Below are 15,430 nucleotides of genomic sequence, written 5' to 3' on the forward strand. Positions count from 1 at the left end.
TTGGCCCAGGTCCCAGCAAGTTGGTGGCAAACCAGGCCCTACCCTCCTGGCTCCCACTTCCCGCCCCCTCCCATGGCCTCTCCCCTGTGGCCTCTGGGGGGCTGAGCTTGCCTCAGCCCTGCTCGCTGGGTGGCCTGGGCTCACCTGGAACCTCTCTTGAGCCCTGGACTCCTGGGATGGTTGTGGGCAAGACCAAAGGTATAAACACACTAAAACTCAGCCATGCGGGTTCATGTTCATTTCTCACTATCTGTTCTTGTTCAGTCACTCAGTCATGTCAGACTCCTGGTGACCTCATGGACTGCAGCACGCCAGGCTTCCCTGTCCCTCTTTATCTCCCAGAGTTTGTCCAAACTCATGTCCATTGAGTTGGTGATGCCATTCAACCATCTCATCCTCTGCTGACCTCTGGTATGCCTCCTGCGCCCCCCCAACCCCATGTAAAGTGCTTGCAAGCCGCGGGAGGGGTTATGAGGCTACATAAAGGACTCATCAGTGTGCAGGATGCAGTGACACTGGGATGGGTCCCAACTGGGGAAACTGACCCAGAAAGTGGAGAAACACCCTGAGTCTTTCTGCCCAAACCTGGAGCTTCTGCTCCTCCCAGGGGCTCTACATCTTGAGCCCAGAATATCTACAATGTTTTCAAGGGGTCAGTCTCCACTCTCCATGGAGCTGAGGCATTCTGAGATCACGTGATGGAGCCCCAATACCCTCCTGGTAGGGACCCACCTGCCGCTTTCCTATCCTTCCTCCTGGCTGACCTAGGCCGGGAGCCTGAGGGGCAAGCAGGGGGTTCCTGGAGGGCAGCTGTGGTGAAGACAGCAGAAGTAGATGAGAAAGCGCAGGCAGGGGGCTTCTTCGTAATGGGCTGCTTCCCACTTGGGGACATCACGGCCGCCAGTATGACCACCTCCACCACGTCAGGGCCTGTCATCCCTGACCCCATGCAGCCCATGGCAAGGCAAACCTGCCAAGCTGTGCCTCCCACCCGCCTCTCACCTCTCAGCTCCCAGCTGGACACCCAGGGACCAGACGCAGAGGACTTTGGGGTGGGGACTAAGAACAGCATTTATTGTTCATGCCTCCAGCGAACCCCCAAGCTTGCGAACCCCCAGGTTGGAGTGGGGGCCGAGCCCTCCAGCCAGTCAGAGGCCGGGCCGTGAGACCCCCTGCATGAGGCCAGCATGACCTGGAACTCGCACCATGTTGCTGGATCCAGGCAGGTCCCTGGGGGAGACCCCACTGGGTGTCGGGCAGGCGGCAGGGGCTGTGGTTCAGAGGGGCCGCTCGACCACCTGCTCCTGCATCGTCCTCAGACCAGGTAGCTGCCGGCAGGGAGGGGGCTTCCCTGAGGGAGGGGAGGACTGCCCCACCGAACAATGCCCCAGCTCCTCCCAGACCAGAGGCCTGAGGTTGGCCTGGGCGCCCGGTGTCCTGTGCAGGCCCCTGGGCCCGCCCTGCCCTGAGGTCCGTGGAGGGCCCGGCCAGGCAAGTACAGGGCCAGGGCTCAGCCCAGTTCAGTGGGGCCGCTTGCTGTCCAGAATCGCCCTCCAGTCATCTGCCCATGAGTGCAGCCTGCGGCTGGGGGGCTGCAGCTGTGTGTGGCGGTTGTGACAGGCTGTGAACAGGACGTGCTCCCAGCTGGGGTTCGGCTCGGCCCCTGGGGGAGAGAGCAGCACCTCAGGCCCGTGGCAGGAGCCCCGGGGGGGGGGGGTCACACCAGCCCACTGGACAAGGACCCCCTTGCAGCCCTGGACCCCATCGCAGGTGCTCATTGGAGGCTGACCCTCGAGATGCCTGCCTGACCTGCCCCCATGCCCAGGCCAGCTTTGTCACCAGCTGTTGACCATGGGCCCCATAAGTCCCTCAAGCTTCAAGTCCCTCGTGTGGATTCCACTTTCTGGACGCTGATGGGGGTAGAGATGAGGATGTTTCCCCAGCCAGTTCCAAAAGTCATCAGGGAAGGAATGTTTCAAATTTTCCCACTGAGGTGTCCAAGAGAATAGGATTTAACCCTGAAACTGTTGATGACCACCAGCAGAGGAGCATCTGCCAGAGCATGCAGGCAGAACCAGGAGATAAAGAAACCGAATCTGATGGATGTTGTCTGAGCTCCTAGATTCAGCCATGCCTGAAGCCCTTCCAAGAAGAAGAAATGTAAAAAAGCAAAATGGTTGTCTGAGGAGGCCTTACAAATAGCTGAGAAAAGAAGAGAAGCAAAAGGTAAAGGAGAAAAGGAAAGATATATCCATCTGAATGCAGAGTTTCAAAGAATAGCAGGAAGAGATAAGAAAATCTTCCTAAGTGATCAATGCCAAGAAATAGAAGAAAGCAATAGAATGGGAAAGACTAGAGATCTCTTCAAGAAAATGTGAGATACCAAGGGAACATTTCATGCAAAGATGGGCACAATAAAGGACAGAAGCAGAAGATACTAAGAAGAGGTGGCAAGAATACACAAGAAGAACTATACAAAAAAGATCTTAATGACCCAGATAACCACGATGGTGTGATCACTCACCTAGAGCCAGACATCATGGAGTGTGAAGTCAAGTGGGCCTTAGGAAGCATCACTATGATCAAAGCTAGTGGAAGTGATGAAATTCCAGCTGAGCCATTTCAAATCCTAAAAGATGATGCTGTGAAAGTGCTTCACTCAATATGGCAGCAAATTTGGAAAACTCAGCAATGGCCACAGGACTGGAAAAAGTCAGTTTTCATTCCAATCCCAAAGAATGTTCAAACTACCACACAATTGCACTCATCTCACATGTTAGCAAAGCAATGCTCAAAATTCTCCAAGCCAGGCTTCAACAGTACATGAACTATGAACTTCCAGATGTTCAAGCTGGATTTAGAAAGGGCAGAGGAACCAGAGATCAAATTTGATAACAGGAAAAGCAAGAAAATTTCAGAAAATCATCTACTTCTGCTTCATTGACTAGGCTAAAGCATTTGACTGTGTGGATCACAACAAACTGTGGAAAATTCTTAAAGAGATGAGAATACCAGATTATCTTACCTGCCTCCTGAGAAATCCGTATGCAGGTCAAGAAGCAACAGTTAGAATTGGACATGGAACAATGGACTGGTTCCAAATTGAGAAAGGAGTATGTCAACGCTGTATACTGTCACCCTGCTTATTTAACTTCTATGCTGGGTACATCATGTGAAATGCCAGACTGGATGAAGCACAAGCTGGAATCAAGATTTCTGGGAGAAATATCAATAACCTCAAATATGCAGATGACAGCACCCTTATGGCAGAAATCAAAGAGGAACCAAAGAGTCTCTTGAAAAAAGTGAAAGAGGAGAGTGAAAAAGCTGGCTTAAAACTCAACATTCAGAAAACAAAGATCATGGCATCCAGTCCCATCACTTAATGGCAAATGGATGGGGAAACAATGGAAACAGTGACAGACTATTTTCTTGGGTTCCAAAATCATTGCAGATGGTGGCTGCAGCCATGAAATTAAAAGATGCTTGCTCCTTGAAGAAAAGCTATGACAAACCTAGACACATATTAAAAAGCAAGAGACACTGCTTTACCAACAAAGGTCAGTCTAGTCAAAGCTATGGTTTTTCCAGGAGTCATGTATGGATATGAGAATTGGATCATAAAGAAAGTTGAGCACCAAAGAATTGATGCTTTTGAACTGTGGTGTTGGAGAAGACTCTTGAGAGTCCCTTAGACTGCAAAAAGATCAACCAGTCCATCCTAAAGGAAATCCATCCTGAATGTTTATTGGAAGGACTGATGCTGAAGCTGAAGCTCCAATACATTGGTCACCTGATGTGAAGAACTGACTCATTGGAAAAGACCCTGATGCTGGGAAAGATTGAGCGCAGGAGGAAAAGGGGATGATAGAGGATGAAGTGGTTGGATGGCATCACCAACCTGATGGACATGAGTTTGAGCAAGATCTGGGAGTTGGTGATGGACAGGGAAGCCTGGCGTGCTGCAGTCCATGGGGTTGCAAAGAGTTGGACACTACTGAGTGACTTGATTGAACTGAACTGAACTGAAGCCCTCCCACCCCAGCTTTTCAGTTTGATGAACCAATCATTTCCCCTAGCCATGATAAGCAAATTCAAGGTTTGTTTATTTTGGGGGGAGGGGGACACCCATAAGCAAAAGGGAAAAATACAGCTCCCAAACCACCTTCAACTACAGAAATTAGGTTTTGCTTTCCTGGTTTACATATTAGATTCAGTCCAAATTACTTTTGAGGAAAAAAGAAAGGATTCTGTTGCAAAAAAGAAATGTTTGGAAGCCAGAGTCTGGCACTCATTTGACAGGAAGGCAAGGCTTCAGGGTGTACAGTGACTGGATCAAGGCTGCCCAGTGCATTAGCCCTGGGCTGGACTGCTCTCCCTGACTCCCTGGGGGTGCATGTGCGGAAGAAGCTTGTCTCCCTGAGAGGGAGGAGGCTCAGCTTGAGGTTCAATGCTGGACAAGACACCTCACACAGATCTGGTGACTATGGGGCTGGGGGATGGACACTTGGGTTGGGGCCCCCCTGCCTGCCCTTCCCCCACTTCAGGCCACTTGCCTGTGATGTCCACCCGGTCATCTATGAGGAGGTCAGCAGAGACCACGGTCTTGTCTCTGGTCAGCACGATCTGCTCCAGGAAGTCAGGGCCGAAGTGCTTCTCCACCCAGGCATACTGGAACGAGAGCGGGCCAAGGGGAGGCAGTGCTGTGAAGCCAGGGCACCGCCAGGGAGACTACCCATGTGCAGGGGACCACAGGGCCGTCCCAGTCCACAGCTGTGAAGTGGCAGTACCGCGGCTCTGACCAGATACCCCAGCCCAGTTCAGGTCCCCCATGCACCCTGCAAGGCTCCAGCTCAAGGAAACGGGATGCAACCCTTAGGTGCATCGTCCCTTCCAGAAGCCCTGACCTCCTGCCTTCCAGCCGTACCCGAGCTTTGGTCTGGAGGCCACATGAGAACTGGACCCACAGTGGGAATGGGTGTGCGGTGCCAGAGCCAGGGGTACGGGCATGTCTGGGGGCTCCCCAGACACCCTGCTCCTAGTGATCTTCCCCAGCAGATGGGAGACCCCACACAAAAGGTCATGCAGCCTACTTCTCTTAAAGCCCCCCATGGTCACAAAGTAACACGAACATCCCAGAATAACTGGGTGCCATCAAGTCCACAAAATGGCTTTGCAAGGCTATCTCCTTGCCAAACCGGGTCTGTGAGAACAAGCTGATATCTGGACCATGCACCCGGCCAGGACTCGGACACCCCAGGCCTGGCTTTGCTTCCCTTCAGAGGCCTTGGGGTGCCTGTTACTTGAAGCCCCGACCACTGGTTCTGTAAAGGCCCTGCCTTTCAGCCTTTCCCTCCCCCTCCCGCTTCTGCCCCTGCCCCACCCCCAGGCCTCTTGGCCTTTGCTCAGCTGTTCTACCACTCACAACTGGTCCTCCCAGTTCCTCCTTTCCCCAGGGAGCCAGCCTGGGCTTCTGGGCTTCCTCCCTACTGGACCACAGAGCCTGGGACACCTGTCTCTCTTCCTGCCGCACTGTCCTCAGCTCCCGAGAGCAGAGAGAGGCATTTTTAAGCCCCAGATGCCCACTGTTGTAGCAGGGTAACTGTTTCCTGAATGACAAATGTACTTACTTTCTTATTGCTAAAGTAATGGCTAATCAAAGAGATTTTGAAAAATCAAGGAAAGTCAGAGAAACATCTATAGTTGACAGAATTTCCTTCCTTCTTTTTTTTTAACATTTGGGAGGAGGCCCCGGCCCAGACCCACGGGCGGGCTGGAGGGGAGGGTCCCAGCCCTTCCCCAGGATGCAGGCAAGGTGAGCAGAGGCCCCGCGGCAGGTGTCTCACCTTCTCGAAGGGACAGTACTTGTACATCTTGATGGGGCTTGTGCAAATGAAGACGTCAGTGCTGGGGAGAGAGCAGGCAGGTGAGGCTGTGTGCCCACAGCCCCCCAGCCTGGGCCCACACCTGCCCCAACCCCCCCGCCACAGCCCCGGCCACCACGTGGGACACCAGCCCGGGGCCTGCAAACCACATGGCAGCCCCCATGCAGCCAGCCACGCAGAGGTGAAGAGCCACCACCCCAGACATGGCAGGAACTACTGGGGAAGGTGAGCAGCATCCAGCCAGGGAGGCTTTATAGGACAGAACCAGTTATCAGGGACATTGGGCCCCGCTCAGCACAGAGCCAAGAATCCTGCAAGCCAGAGTCTGGGTCAAGGCTGATCTTCCTGGGCCCTCAGGGACCCCTGAGGTCTGTGCTGCGCCAGTGCCTCCTACAACCCCAGACCCAGCACCCACCAACAGTGCCAGTGGGTCCCCTGCCCCTCGGGGTTGCACCTGTGGGACACTGGGTCCCGGCTCCTTCTCTCTGAAAAGCGGTCCCGAGAGGCCTCAGTCAGACTGCAGCCCTGGGTCTCTCCTGCTGTGTCCCTGTGGAGTTGCCTGTTCCGGACATTTCGTTACAGGAACCCCACAGCACGTGGTCTTGTCCTTTGGGGTCATGTTTTCAAGAGCACTGGAACTTCAGGCCTCTTTCATGCCTGGTGACGTTGTGGTGATGCACATGCTACCAGGATGGAGGGCGCGGCTACTTCCCTCGAGCATCGAGCTGCTGGGGACGCCCGTGTTCAGGGCCTGGTGGATCTGCACCTCCATTTCTCTCGGTGCGACTGCTGGGTTACAGCCGGCTCCATGCCCCGGGGACACGGCTGCTGAGGCAGCAGCTGCATGTTTCGATCCCACCATAGGCAACAAGGACTCCAAGCTCCCTCCATCCTTGGCTACACTTGCCTTTCTTGTCATAGTCGTTCCGTGGGCTTCCCGCTGTGGTTGTGACTCATTTCCCTAAGGACTAATAACGCTGAGGCAAACTTCACATGCCTAGTTGCCATCTGGAGGTCTTCTTTGGAGAAATGCCAAACTCAGCGCCTGAGCCCGTGCTTTTAAAACCTAAGTGAGATGACACCCTTCTCTCTTCAACCATGTGCCCCACATCCTTCCTGCTCCACACTTGCTGAAACTTTGGTCTCCTTTGTTACCAAATCAGCAAAGCCCTTCCCCTCCCGGGGCCTGTACCCCTGCCCACTCTGCACTTCACTATTCACTTCGACCCTGCAGGTCTAGGGTCAGATGTCACCTTCTTGGAGAAGCATCTGCACCTGAACAAGCCCCTCCTGGGCAACCTCCAACACAAAGCACTAGACACAAGGCTATCCACTTGGTTATGACTCGACCCCTCTCTCCGTGCAAACTTTGGGGACAGACTGATCATCAGAATTGTCTACCCAGCTAAGATCCAGAGTAGAATTAAAGGGCCAATGCATATCGCAGGCTGGAATTTCTGCAAAATAGAGCAGCTGAGAAAAAGCTCCAGAACCCACATGCCTCCTTTGCTGCCCCCTAAAGAATCCTCAAACACGTCTGCAAACTAACAAGTTCTGGGAACCCACCCCACCTTGGAAAGAAACCTCTCATAGACCTTCTCTATGCTGCTTTGGCCAAAGGACACTCTTCCTCCTGCTCACCTATTAAATTCTATCGAGTAGTAACAGTGGCAGGTAATGCTTATACTGTGCGCATTTTACAGATGAAGAGATCGGGTCGCCAAGAGTTTAGAAATGTGCTATGGGTTTGATTCTGGAGAAGTGGACTCACTCTGGTTCACACTGAGCCTTAACCACATGCAACCCAGCTCCCCAGACCACAGCTGGTGAGTGTAGTCCAGACAAGAACAGAGCTTTTAAAAGCTTTATATGGGATTCCCCTGGGGGTCCAGTGCTTAAGAATCGCTGTGCAATGCAGGGGACACATGTTTAATCGCTGGTTGGGGAACGAAGATCCCACATGCTGCAGAGCAACTAAGTCTGCACACCACAACTAGAGAGTCCATGTACTGTGACCAAAGATCCCGCATGATACAACCAAGACCCCAAACAGCTGGAGAAAAAAAAAAGGCTTTGGTGCAAAAGCTTTTTACATGTTCTCTGCCTCTCTGGGTTTTTGCTAACAGGTAGAAGAAGTTGTATCACACCACTCCAGTGTAAATCAAGTTCAAATCATAGAGTAGAATAGAATATACTGCTCAGAGGGCCTGGATTCAAGACTAAAGATAAACTATCAACCAAACCAGTGTACAAGTCAACACAAACAAAGTGTTCTGTGCTTCTCTGATGTCTACTTATCATGTGAGAACCTTGAAAGCTGATGAAGTTCAAAGGCAGTTACATGGCATGTGCATACGTGCTAAGTCACTTCAGTCGTGTCCAGCTCTGTGCGACCCTATGGACTGTAGCCTGCCAGGTTCCTCTGTCCCCGGGATTCTCCAGGGAATCACACTGGAGTGGGATGCTGTGTCCTCCTCCAGGGAATCTTCTCAACCCAGGGGTTGAGCCCACGTCTCTTCTGTCTCCTGAACCGGCAGGTGTGTTCTTTACCACCAACACTACCTGGGAAGGCCAGTTACATGGCACAACCAAGGCCAAATCACACCAAATATTTGATTTGTCATTGTGACTACTAAATTTAAGCAAATCTGTGACCAATAAAAGTTATGCAAGCCTAGAAAGAAATCCTAACATTTATGCGCAATTGACTCTTGACAAGGAAGCCAAGACCATTCCAAGGAGGAAAAGAAGGGTCTTTTCAACAAATGACTCTGGGACAACTGGATTTCCCAGACGAAAAAGAATGAAGTAGGACCTCGCACCACATGAAAAAAATTAACTCAAAATGAATCAAACAAACTGAACATAAGAGCTAAACCTATACAACTCTTAGAAGAAAACACAGAAGCAAATCTTTGTGACCTTGGGTTAGGCAGAGGATCCTTAGAGATGGCAATAAAAACACAAACAGCAAAAGAAAATAAGAGATAAATTTAACTACATAAAAATAAAAACTTTGGGTTCCAAAGGACACCAGCAAGAAAGTAAAACAATAATCATAGAATAAGAAACTGTATCTGCAAGTCATATATCTCACAAGGGACTTGTTACCCAGAATATATAAAGAGCTCTTAAGAGTTAACAATAATAAAAACGACAAATAACCCAATTGAAAAAAAGTTAGCAAAAGATCTGAATAAACATTTATCCTAAAAGGACAGACAGCTGATATGCACACCAAAAGAAGCTGCATAGCATTTGTCTTCAGAGAAATGCAGATTAAAACCACTGTGAGACACCACATCACACCCACTAGGATGGCTAAAATAAAAAAGAGCACAGCTAAATAAAATAAATATATTTTTTTAAAAAGAGACTTCCCCGGTGGTCCAGTGGGTAAGACTCCACCCTCCCAATGCAGCGGGCCTAAGGTTCAATCCCTGGTCAGGGAACTAGATCCCCACATGCTGCAACTAAGACCTGGTGCAGCCAAATAAATAACAAATAAAATAAATATTTTTTAAAAAAAATAAAAGACTACAGCCAGGGTTGGGAGGGGGAGTTGGATCCCTCCAATGTTACTAGTGGGAACATAAAACGTGCAGCTGAAAACAGTTTGGATTCAGCCCATGACCCGGCAGTTCCACTCCTGGGTACACACCTAAGAGAACAAAAACAAGCGACCACAAAGACCTGTAGGTGAATGTTCACAGCAGTGTTAGTCTCCATATTTAAAAAGAAGAAACACCCCAAGATCTACCAGCTAATGAACAGATGGACAGAACATGGCGGGGCCACAGGACTGAAGGCCACTTGGCAGTGAAATGAGACAAAATGCTGATTCACCCTGGGACACAGATAAACCTGGAAACATGCTGAGGGAAAGAAGTGGCCACAGAAGGCCAGATACCATAAGAAATGTACATGAAATGTCCAGAAGAGGCAAATTCAGGGACAGAAGGCCTACTGTGGTTGCCATGGGCAGTGTGGGGAGGGCGACTGTGGATGGTCCAGGGTTTCTCTGGGGGGGGGGATGGGGAGCTGATAGGCTGTGAAGCTGACGATGGTGATGGATGAACACCTCTGTGACTCTGCTAAAAACCACTGGGTGTGGGCTGCGTGAATTACATGTCAGTAAGACAACTGTTTTTTAAGCTCTCAGAGGAGGAGCACTGTGTTACTGGATTGTAGTAGACACTGGTTCCAGGTGCAGGGGCGGGGGGCTTCAGCTCACAGGGTCAGGCGGATGTCTCCCCCTCCTCCTGCTGCCACTTCCTCCCCATCTCTGCCAGGTCCCCATCGCACCCCTTCACACACATGGCCCTGTGTTATCACAGTCTTCCCGACTGATGCTCTGCTCACCGCCTGCTCCCCGGCTGGACTGTAAGCTCCAGGGTAGCAGGGAACGAGTCTAACAGTTGGTTCTCAGGGATTTGCTGAATAAATGAACCCAGGACACCCAGTGAAGCGCATCAAACTAGACTCCACATTCTCCCAAGTTACTAAATGGAAGCATCTTAGCCTGCAGAGAGGCCCTGGAGGACTGAACAAGCCAGCCCACGCAGGGTGCAGGGCGAGCGGGAGGAAGACAGGCAGAGGGCACATGGGAAGGGGCGTGGACCCTGGGTTGGGACAGACTTACCTCTCCAGGTTGGCCATCTGTTTCACGGCTTCCACAGCCCCCGGGAGAGGTTCGAGGTCAAAGAAGAAGTTCTCAGACTCCCAGATGCTGATGGCCTTCTCCTGAGAAGAGGGGGAAAAAAAGCAGGTGATGCCCGGGGTCCTCAGCACCCTGAGCCCCACACCCGAGGACAGTCTTCCCGAAGGCAGGTGGGTGGAGCGGGCATGTGCTCCAGGAGGGTGCCAGCTTCTGCAGGGATTTGGCAGGGGCCAGCTACAGGGTTCAGAAGCTGGCTTTGCTGGCGGCCTCATGGGAGTCAGAGGGCGGGAAGGCTGGCCTTCAGGAACCACGTCCTTGCTTGTCTAAGGGCCAGGGCACCCTGGAGGTCGCGAGGGCGGGCCAGGTCCTGCCTTGATGCTGAAGCCCTCACTCACGTTCAGTAGCTGGAGGAGCTCAGGCCTTTCATGGGGGCATGGGCAGAAGGTGAGCTCTGCGCAACACCAGCAGAGCAGCTCCTTATCTGTGCTATGTGTTGGGATGCCAATAAACACTGTGTTTTTTTTTTTTTTTTTTTTAAGTATTCTGCTGTTTTAAAGTTTAAAAGTCCCAAATGCAGATCCTCATTTCACATGTGAGAAAACCAAGGCTCAGAATGGGGACAAGACTGACTTAATGTCACACAGCAAAATGGTGGCTTCCAACCACCTGGCGAGGAGTGCCCACCATATGCTGCTGGCCAAATTCAAGTCTGCAGTATGCCACTTCCTTCCAGGGCCAGGCCAAGAGGAAAGTGACAAACCCCAGCCTCTGAGAAGCAAGAAACAGATCCCCCCTCAGGTCAGAAGCCCCCCATCCCAGAACAAGTGCTGCCCCCACAGTGAGCACACGGAGGTCACACAGGTAGGAGGTTAACTCAATGGATTTAAGCAAACCAGTGCTTATTGCTAACATACACTATGTCTGACTCTCACATCCCTCAAGGGGCAAGAACTGCCATCCCCAGGATACAAATGAGGCAGCTGCGCTTCACAGGCTTTTTTCAAAGCCACTTGAAAATTTTTTTCAAGTTCAGAACTTGAACTTGGGTCTTCTGACTCAAAGGGGTGTGATGCCAGTGTGACTGGTGGAAAGCAGGCTCGAGGAGGAGTCAGAAGTGCTGGCCCTGGTGGTGTGACCTGGGGCTAACCACTTCACCTCTGACCAACGCCCCAGCTTCCCTCCCTGCCCGCAACCTGCTCTGAAACCCTGGTCAAGGCATTTCCTCTCTCTGGGATCAGTTCAACTGTCCAACAGTGTAAGATTCTAAGTCAGTTACAATGAGCTATGCCTTCCTCTGCCCTGCTTACCCCTCAGCATGTAAAGATCAAAGGAAATACAGACAGACCCATGTTTTGTAAACCATGGATACCTCCGTGTGTAAGCTGGGTGCCTGACTGGGTGCTTTTCAGGCAGACACTGGACCAGTTGTGCCAGGGGAGACCCAGGGAGGTCCTGCCGTGAGTGGTGCTGGAGATCAGGTCACATGTGCCTCTATCAAAGCCCTGTTGCCTGCAAGGTTCCCAGGAGCTGAAATGCACAGCAAGCTCTCGGAGTAGCCCTTGTTGGTGCCCCTGGAGCTCTGCTCCCAGGCCTTGGAAACCAGCAAATCATCCCCTCAGAGCCAGAGTCTGCACATGGGAGCAAGGGACTGGAAGAGCCACTGGCCTGAGAGCTGGGGGTGGGCTTCCCTTCCGCATGGTAAGGTGGTCCTGGGAGGAAAGAGGTACTGTGACTGCATTGCAGAGCGCCCTCTGTGAATGAACACACCCAGGGTAGAGAAGGAGGTCAGAGCCTGCAAAATTACTAGGGCGTTTTCTCCAGTCTACGGTTTTTAACTGGGTATCAGGACTGGGAGGAGTCAGCACCCCAGGCTTGGGGGAAGGTCACCCTCTGAAGCGCCTGGTGTTCGTGAAGAGAAGGGGCACTTGATTTCCTTTGGAACACTGGCCCCTCCACAAACCAGAATTCTGTCAAGATGCTGCTCGTGAGTCACAGAACTGGCACTTGTTGGGGGAGGAAAGAGGACAGGACTGGATGACCTTGGCATGCAGAAGGACCGTTGGATCCTGGCTGCCCCTTCCACAAGGGAGAAAATCAAGCCTGCCTCATCAAGAAGGGGATGCAGACTAGCTGGGTTACAGAACAGGCTCTCAAATCATATCAGCTCTCCTGGCAGCCACCTCAGAAGGCTCGCTGAGGGACAGCAGAGAACACTGGGCCTCTAGGTTGGTCCAGGGCAAAATCTGGCTCCTGTCACCAATCAGTTTAAATGTACAAGCCGAGCCATCTGTCTGGGAGTGAGCCTGGTATCTCCTCTCCATACACCATGGACTCAGAGAGTAGAGCACTGTGGGAGGGGGCCTGTCAGAGCCCAGGTGCTCAGGGGGGCTGGCAAGGCCAGAGGATAAGCCAAGGAGTAGATCCAAACCCACCGTGACACTGAGTCCCTGTGTGCTGTGATGTCCAGAAAGGCTCACAACCTCTCTGGGCCTAATTCTACTGGGAGCCACGCTTTGCTGTAAAAGGGCGAAAAGAATGGATGCTAAAGATGCTCATCAAATCCACGAGGAGGAAGAAACAGGAATGTGACTTGAGGCCAAGTACACCCAAAATTAAAGTCAGTTGAAGATGGAGAGTTGGATATATTACGTTTTATGTACTCCTGAATTTTGAGAAGCCCTTGATGACAGCCAACAGCGTGGCCCCCCAGGACTCGGTGCTACGGGAGGCGAGCCCCAGGGGCACGCGCGCCCGGGGCGGGGATGCTCACGCTCAGCCCGGGCTGCAGGCGGCCGTACTGCTCCGACACCCAGAAGCCGCGCCGGTCCTCCAGCGCGATGAAGGGCTGGTCGGGGAAGCGCGCGCGGAACTTCCTGAGGAAGCCGCCCTCGAAATCGGCCAGCACGCCGTCCATGTCCACCAGCACTCGCAGGGCGCGGCCAGCAGGCCCACCCGACGCCCAGCGCCGCCCTGCCGGCCCCGCCGCGCCGCGGGGCCTCCGCGAGCACCAACCGCGCAGCCGGATCATGGCCCCAGGCGGGCGCTCGCCGCGGGCACCGGGGCCATGACCGCGGGAGAAGACACTGCGGGCCTGGGGGCCGGGCGCGGGGCGCGCGGGGTGCGGGGAGCGCACGGACGCGCGCGGCGCCGGGGGCGCGCGGGGTACGGGCGGGGGGCGGGGGGCGCGGGGCGCGGGGGGCAAGAGCGCGCAAGCTCCGGCCCCAGAGCGAGGCTGCAGTTTCGCCGCCCTTAAAGGGACCCGCGCCGACCGAGGCGGGCCCGAGGGGCGTGGCCTGGAGGATAGTCCGGGGCGCTGGGCTGTCCCCGGCGCGTCCGCAGTTCCTGGATCTCCACTGGCACCTTCTCCTGGGATTCTGCGCCTGGGCTCCCTCCTCCAACTGCCACAGCGAGGATGGAGCAGGCCTGTGTCGCAGAGACGTTTACTGAGCCCCTAGAGCGTCTCTCAGTGGAGCATATGGACGAGGTCCTGCCATCTTGGAACTTACATCTTAGAAGGGGAGATGGACAGGAGGCAAATAAGCCAAGTACACAGGCAGAAGAATTTAAGGGAGGGAACCAGAACAGGGTGATGCGCCCCCTGCTTTACAGTGACTAGCTGGGGAAAGCTGCCAGAACAGACACAAAGCCTTAATAAAACTGGCGACTTTCAAATGAATCCATAAATGAATATTGTTATGTACCCTGTTGTAAGTGGGTTTTGGGAGGAGACATTTAAAATCTTTTATTGTCACTCTGGTTGAAAAAGAGACAGTTACTATTGTTATAGACAAGCAATATTCAACAGACACACCAGGATCCTTCTCATTAATATTCTAGCCACACTAGCATTTTCTCTATTCCAGAAACACCAAACTTATCTGGGTCTTAAGACTTTGGCATACATTTATTCCTCGCTCTGAAACTCTCTGCCCAAGATCTCTTTTTTATTTATTGTATTTGTGTGACTGCCTTGGGTCTTAGTTATGGCACCCCGGAATCTTAGATGCATCTTGTGGGATCTTTTTTTGTGGCATACCAGCTCCGGAGCTTCCGGGCTTAGTAGTTGCCATGCTCAGTTTTAGTTGCTCTGGGTCATGTGGGACCTTAGTTCCCCAACCAGGGATCAAACCAGTGTCCCCTGCATTGCAAGGCAAATTCTTACCTGCTAGCCCATCACGGAAGTCCCCCAGCTCTTTCTCACCCTTCTGAACTTGGAAGCATTTCCTGACCTTCCTCTATCCCATCACCGTGTTTTATTTTCTTCATAACATGTGCTAACTCTCTGAAAGTATTTCATTTGCTTGCTTAGTGTCTTACTCTTCAACCAGAACTTCATGTCAGCAAGAACTTTCTGTTTAGATCACAGATATATGCAGCCCTGTCCCTGCATCTGGCACAGGGTTGAACACAGAGACAAAGTAAGTGTGTTTTCAAAGAATGAAAAACAGAGCTTCCCTGGTGGTACAGTGGATGGGAATCTGCCTGCCAATGCAGGCGACACAGGTTCCACCCCTGGTCCAGGAAGATCTCACAGGCCGACAAACAGTTAAGCTCATGCACCACAACTACTTGTGCCTGTGCTCTAGAGCCCATGCTCCGCAACAAGAGAAGCCCCTGCAATGAGAAGCCTGAGCACCAAGACAAAGAGTAGCCCCACCTCGCTGCACCTGGAGAAAGCCCTCCTGCAGCAACAAAGACCCAGCACAAGCAAAAGTAAATAATCATTTTTTTAAAAAATGAGAAAACAGATGATTGAATGTGACATCTCCACTCACTTCTGTGGCTGTTTGTTGTAAGGTGTGTCTTATGTAATTGCTGGGTTTTATACATGACTAGCTTTTAAAGAAAAAGGGAAAATATATTCAAGGTTATCTCTGTAACCATG

General features: G+C 52.2%; 1 protein-coding gene across 1 annotated transcript; it reads right to left on the reverse strand.

The window, feature by feature from the left end:
* Positions 1-1,053: 1,053 nt before the first annotated feature.
* NT5M (5',3'-nucleotidase, mitochondrial) lies at positions 1,054-13,600 on the reverse strand. The gene is made up of 5 exons (XM_061143669.1): positions 13,316-13,600; positions 10,528-10,628; positions 5,847-5,907; positions 4,557-4,671; positions 1,054-1,663 (listed from the first exon to the last, which is right to left on the reverse strand). The coding sequence occupies exons 1-5, from the start codon at positions 13,571-13,573 to the stop codon at positions 1,521-1,523; spliced, it is 678 nt and encodes a 225-aa protein (XP_060999652.1). The 5' UTR covers positions 13,574-13,600; the 3' UTR covers positions 1,054-1,520.
* Between the last annotated feature and the right edge of the window lie 1,830 nt (positions 13,601-15,430).

This window comes from Dama dama, chromosome 5 (assembly GCF_033118175.1).
Source record: "Dama dama isolate Ldn47 chromosome 5, ASM3311817v1, whole genome shotgun sequence".
In the NCBI taxonomy this organism is placed as follows: Eukaryota; Metazoa; Chordata; class Mammalia; order Artiodactyla; family Cervidae; genus Dama; species Dama dama.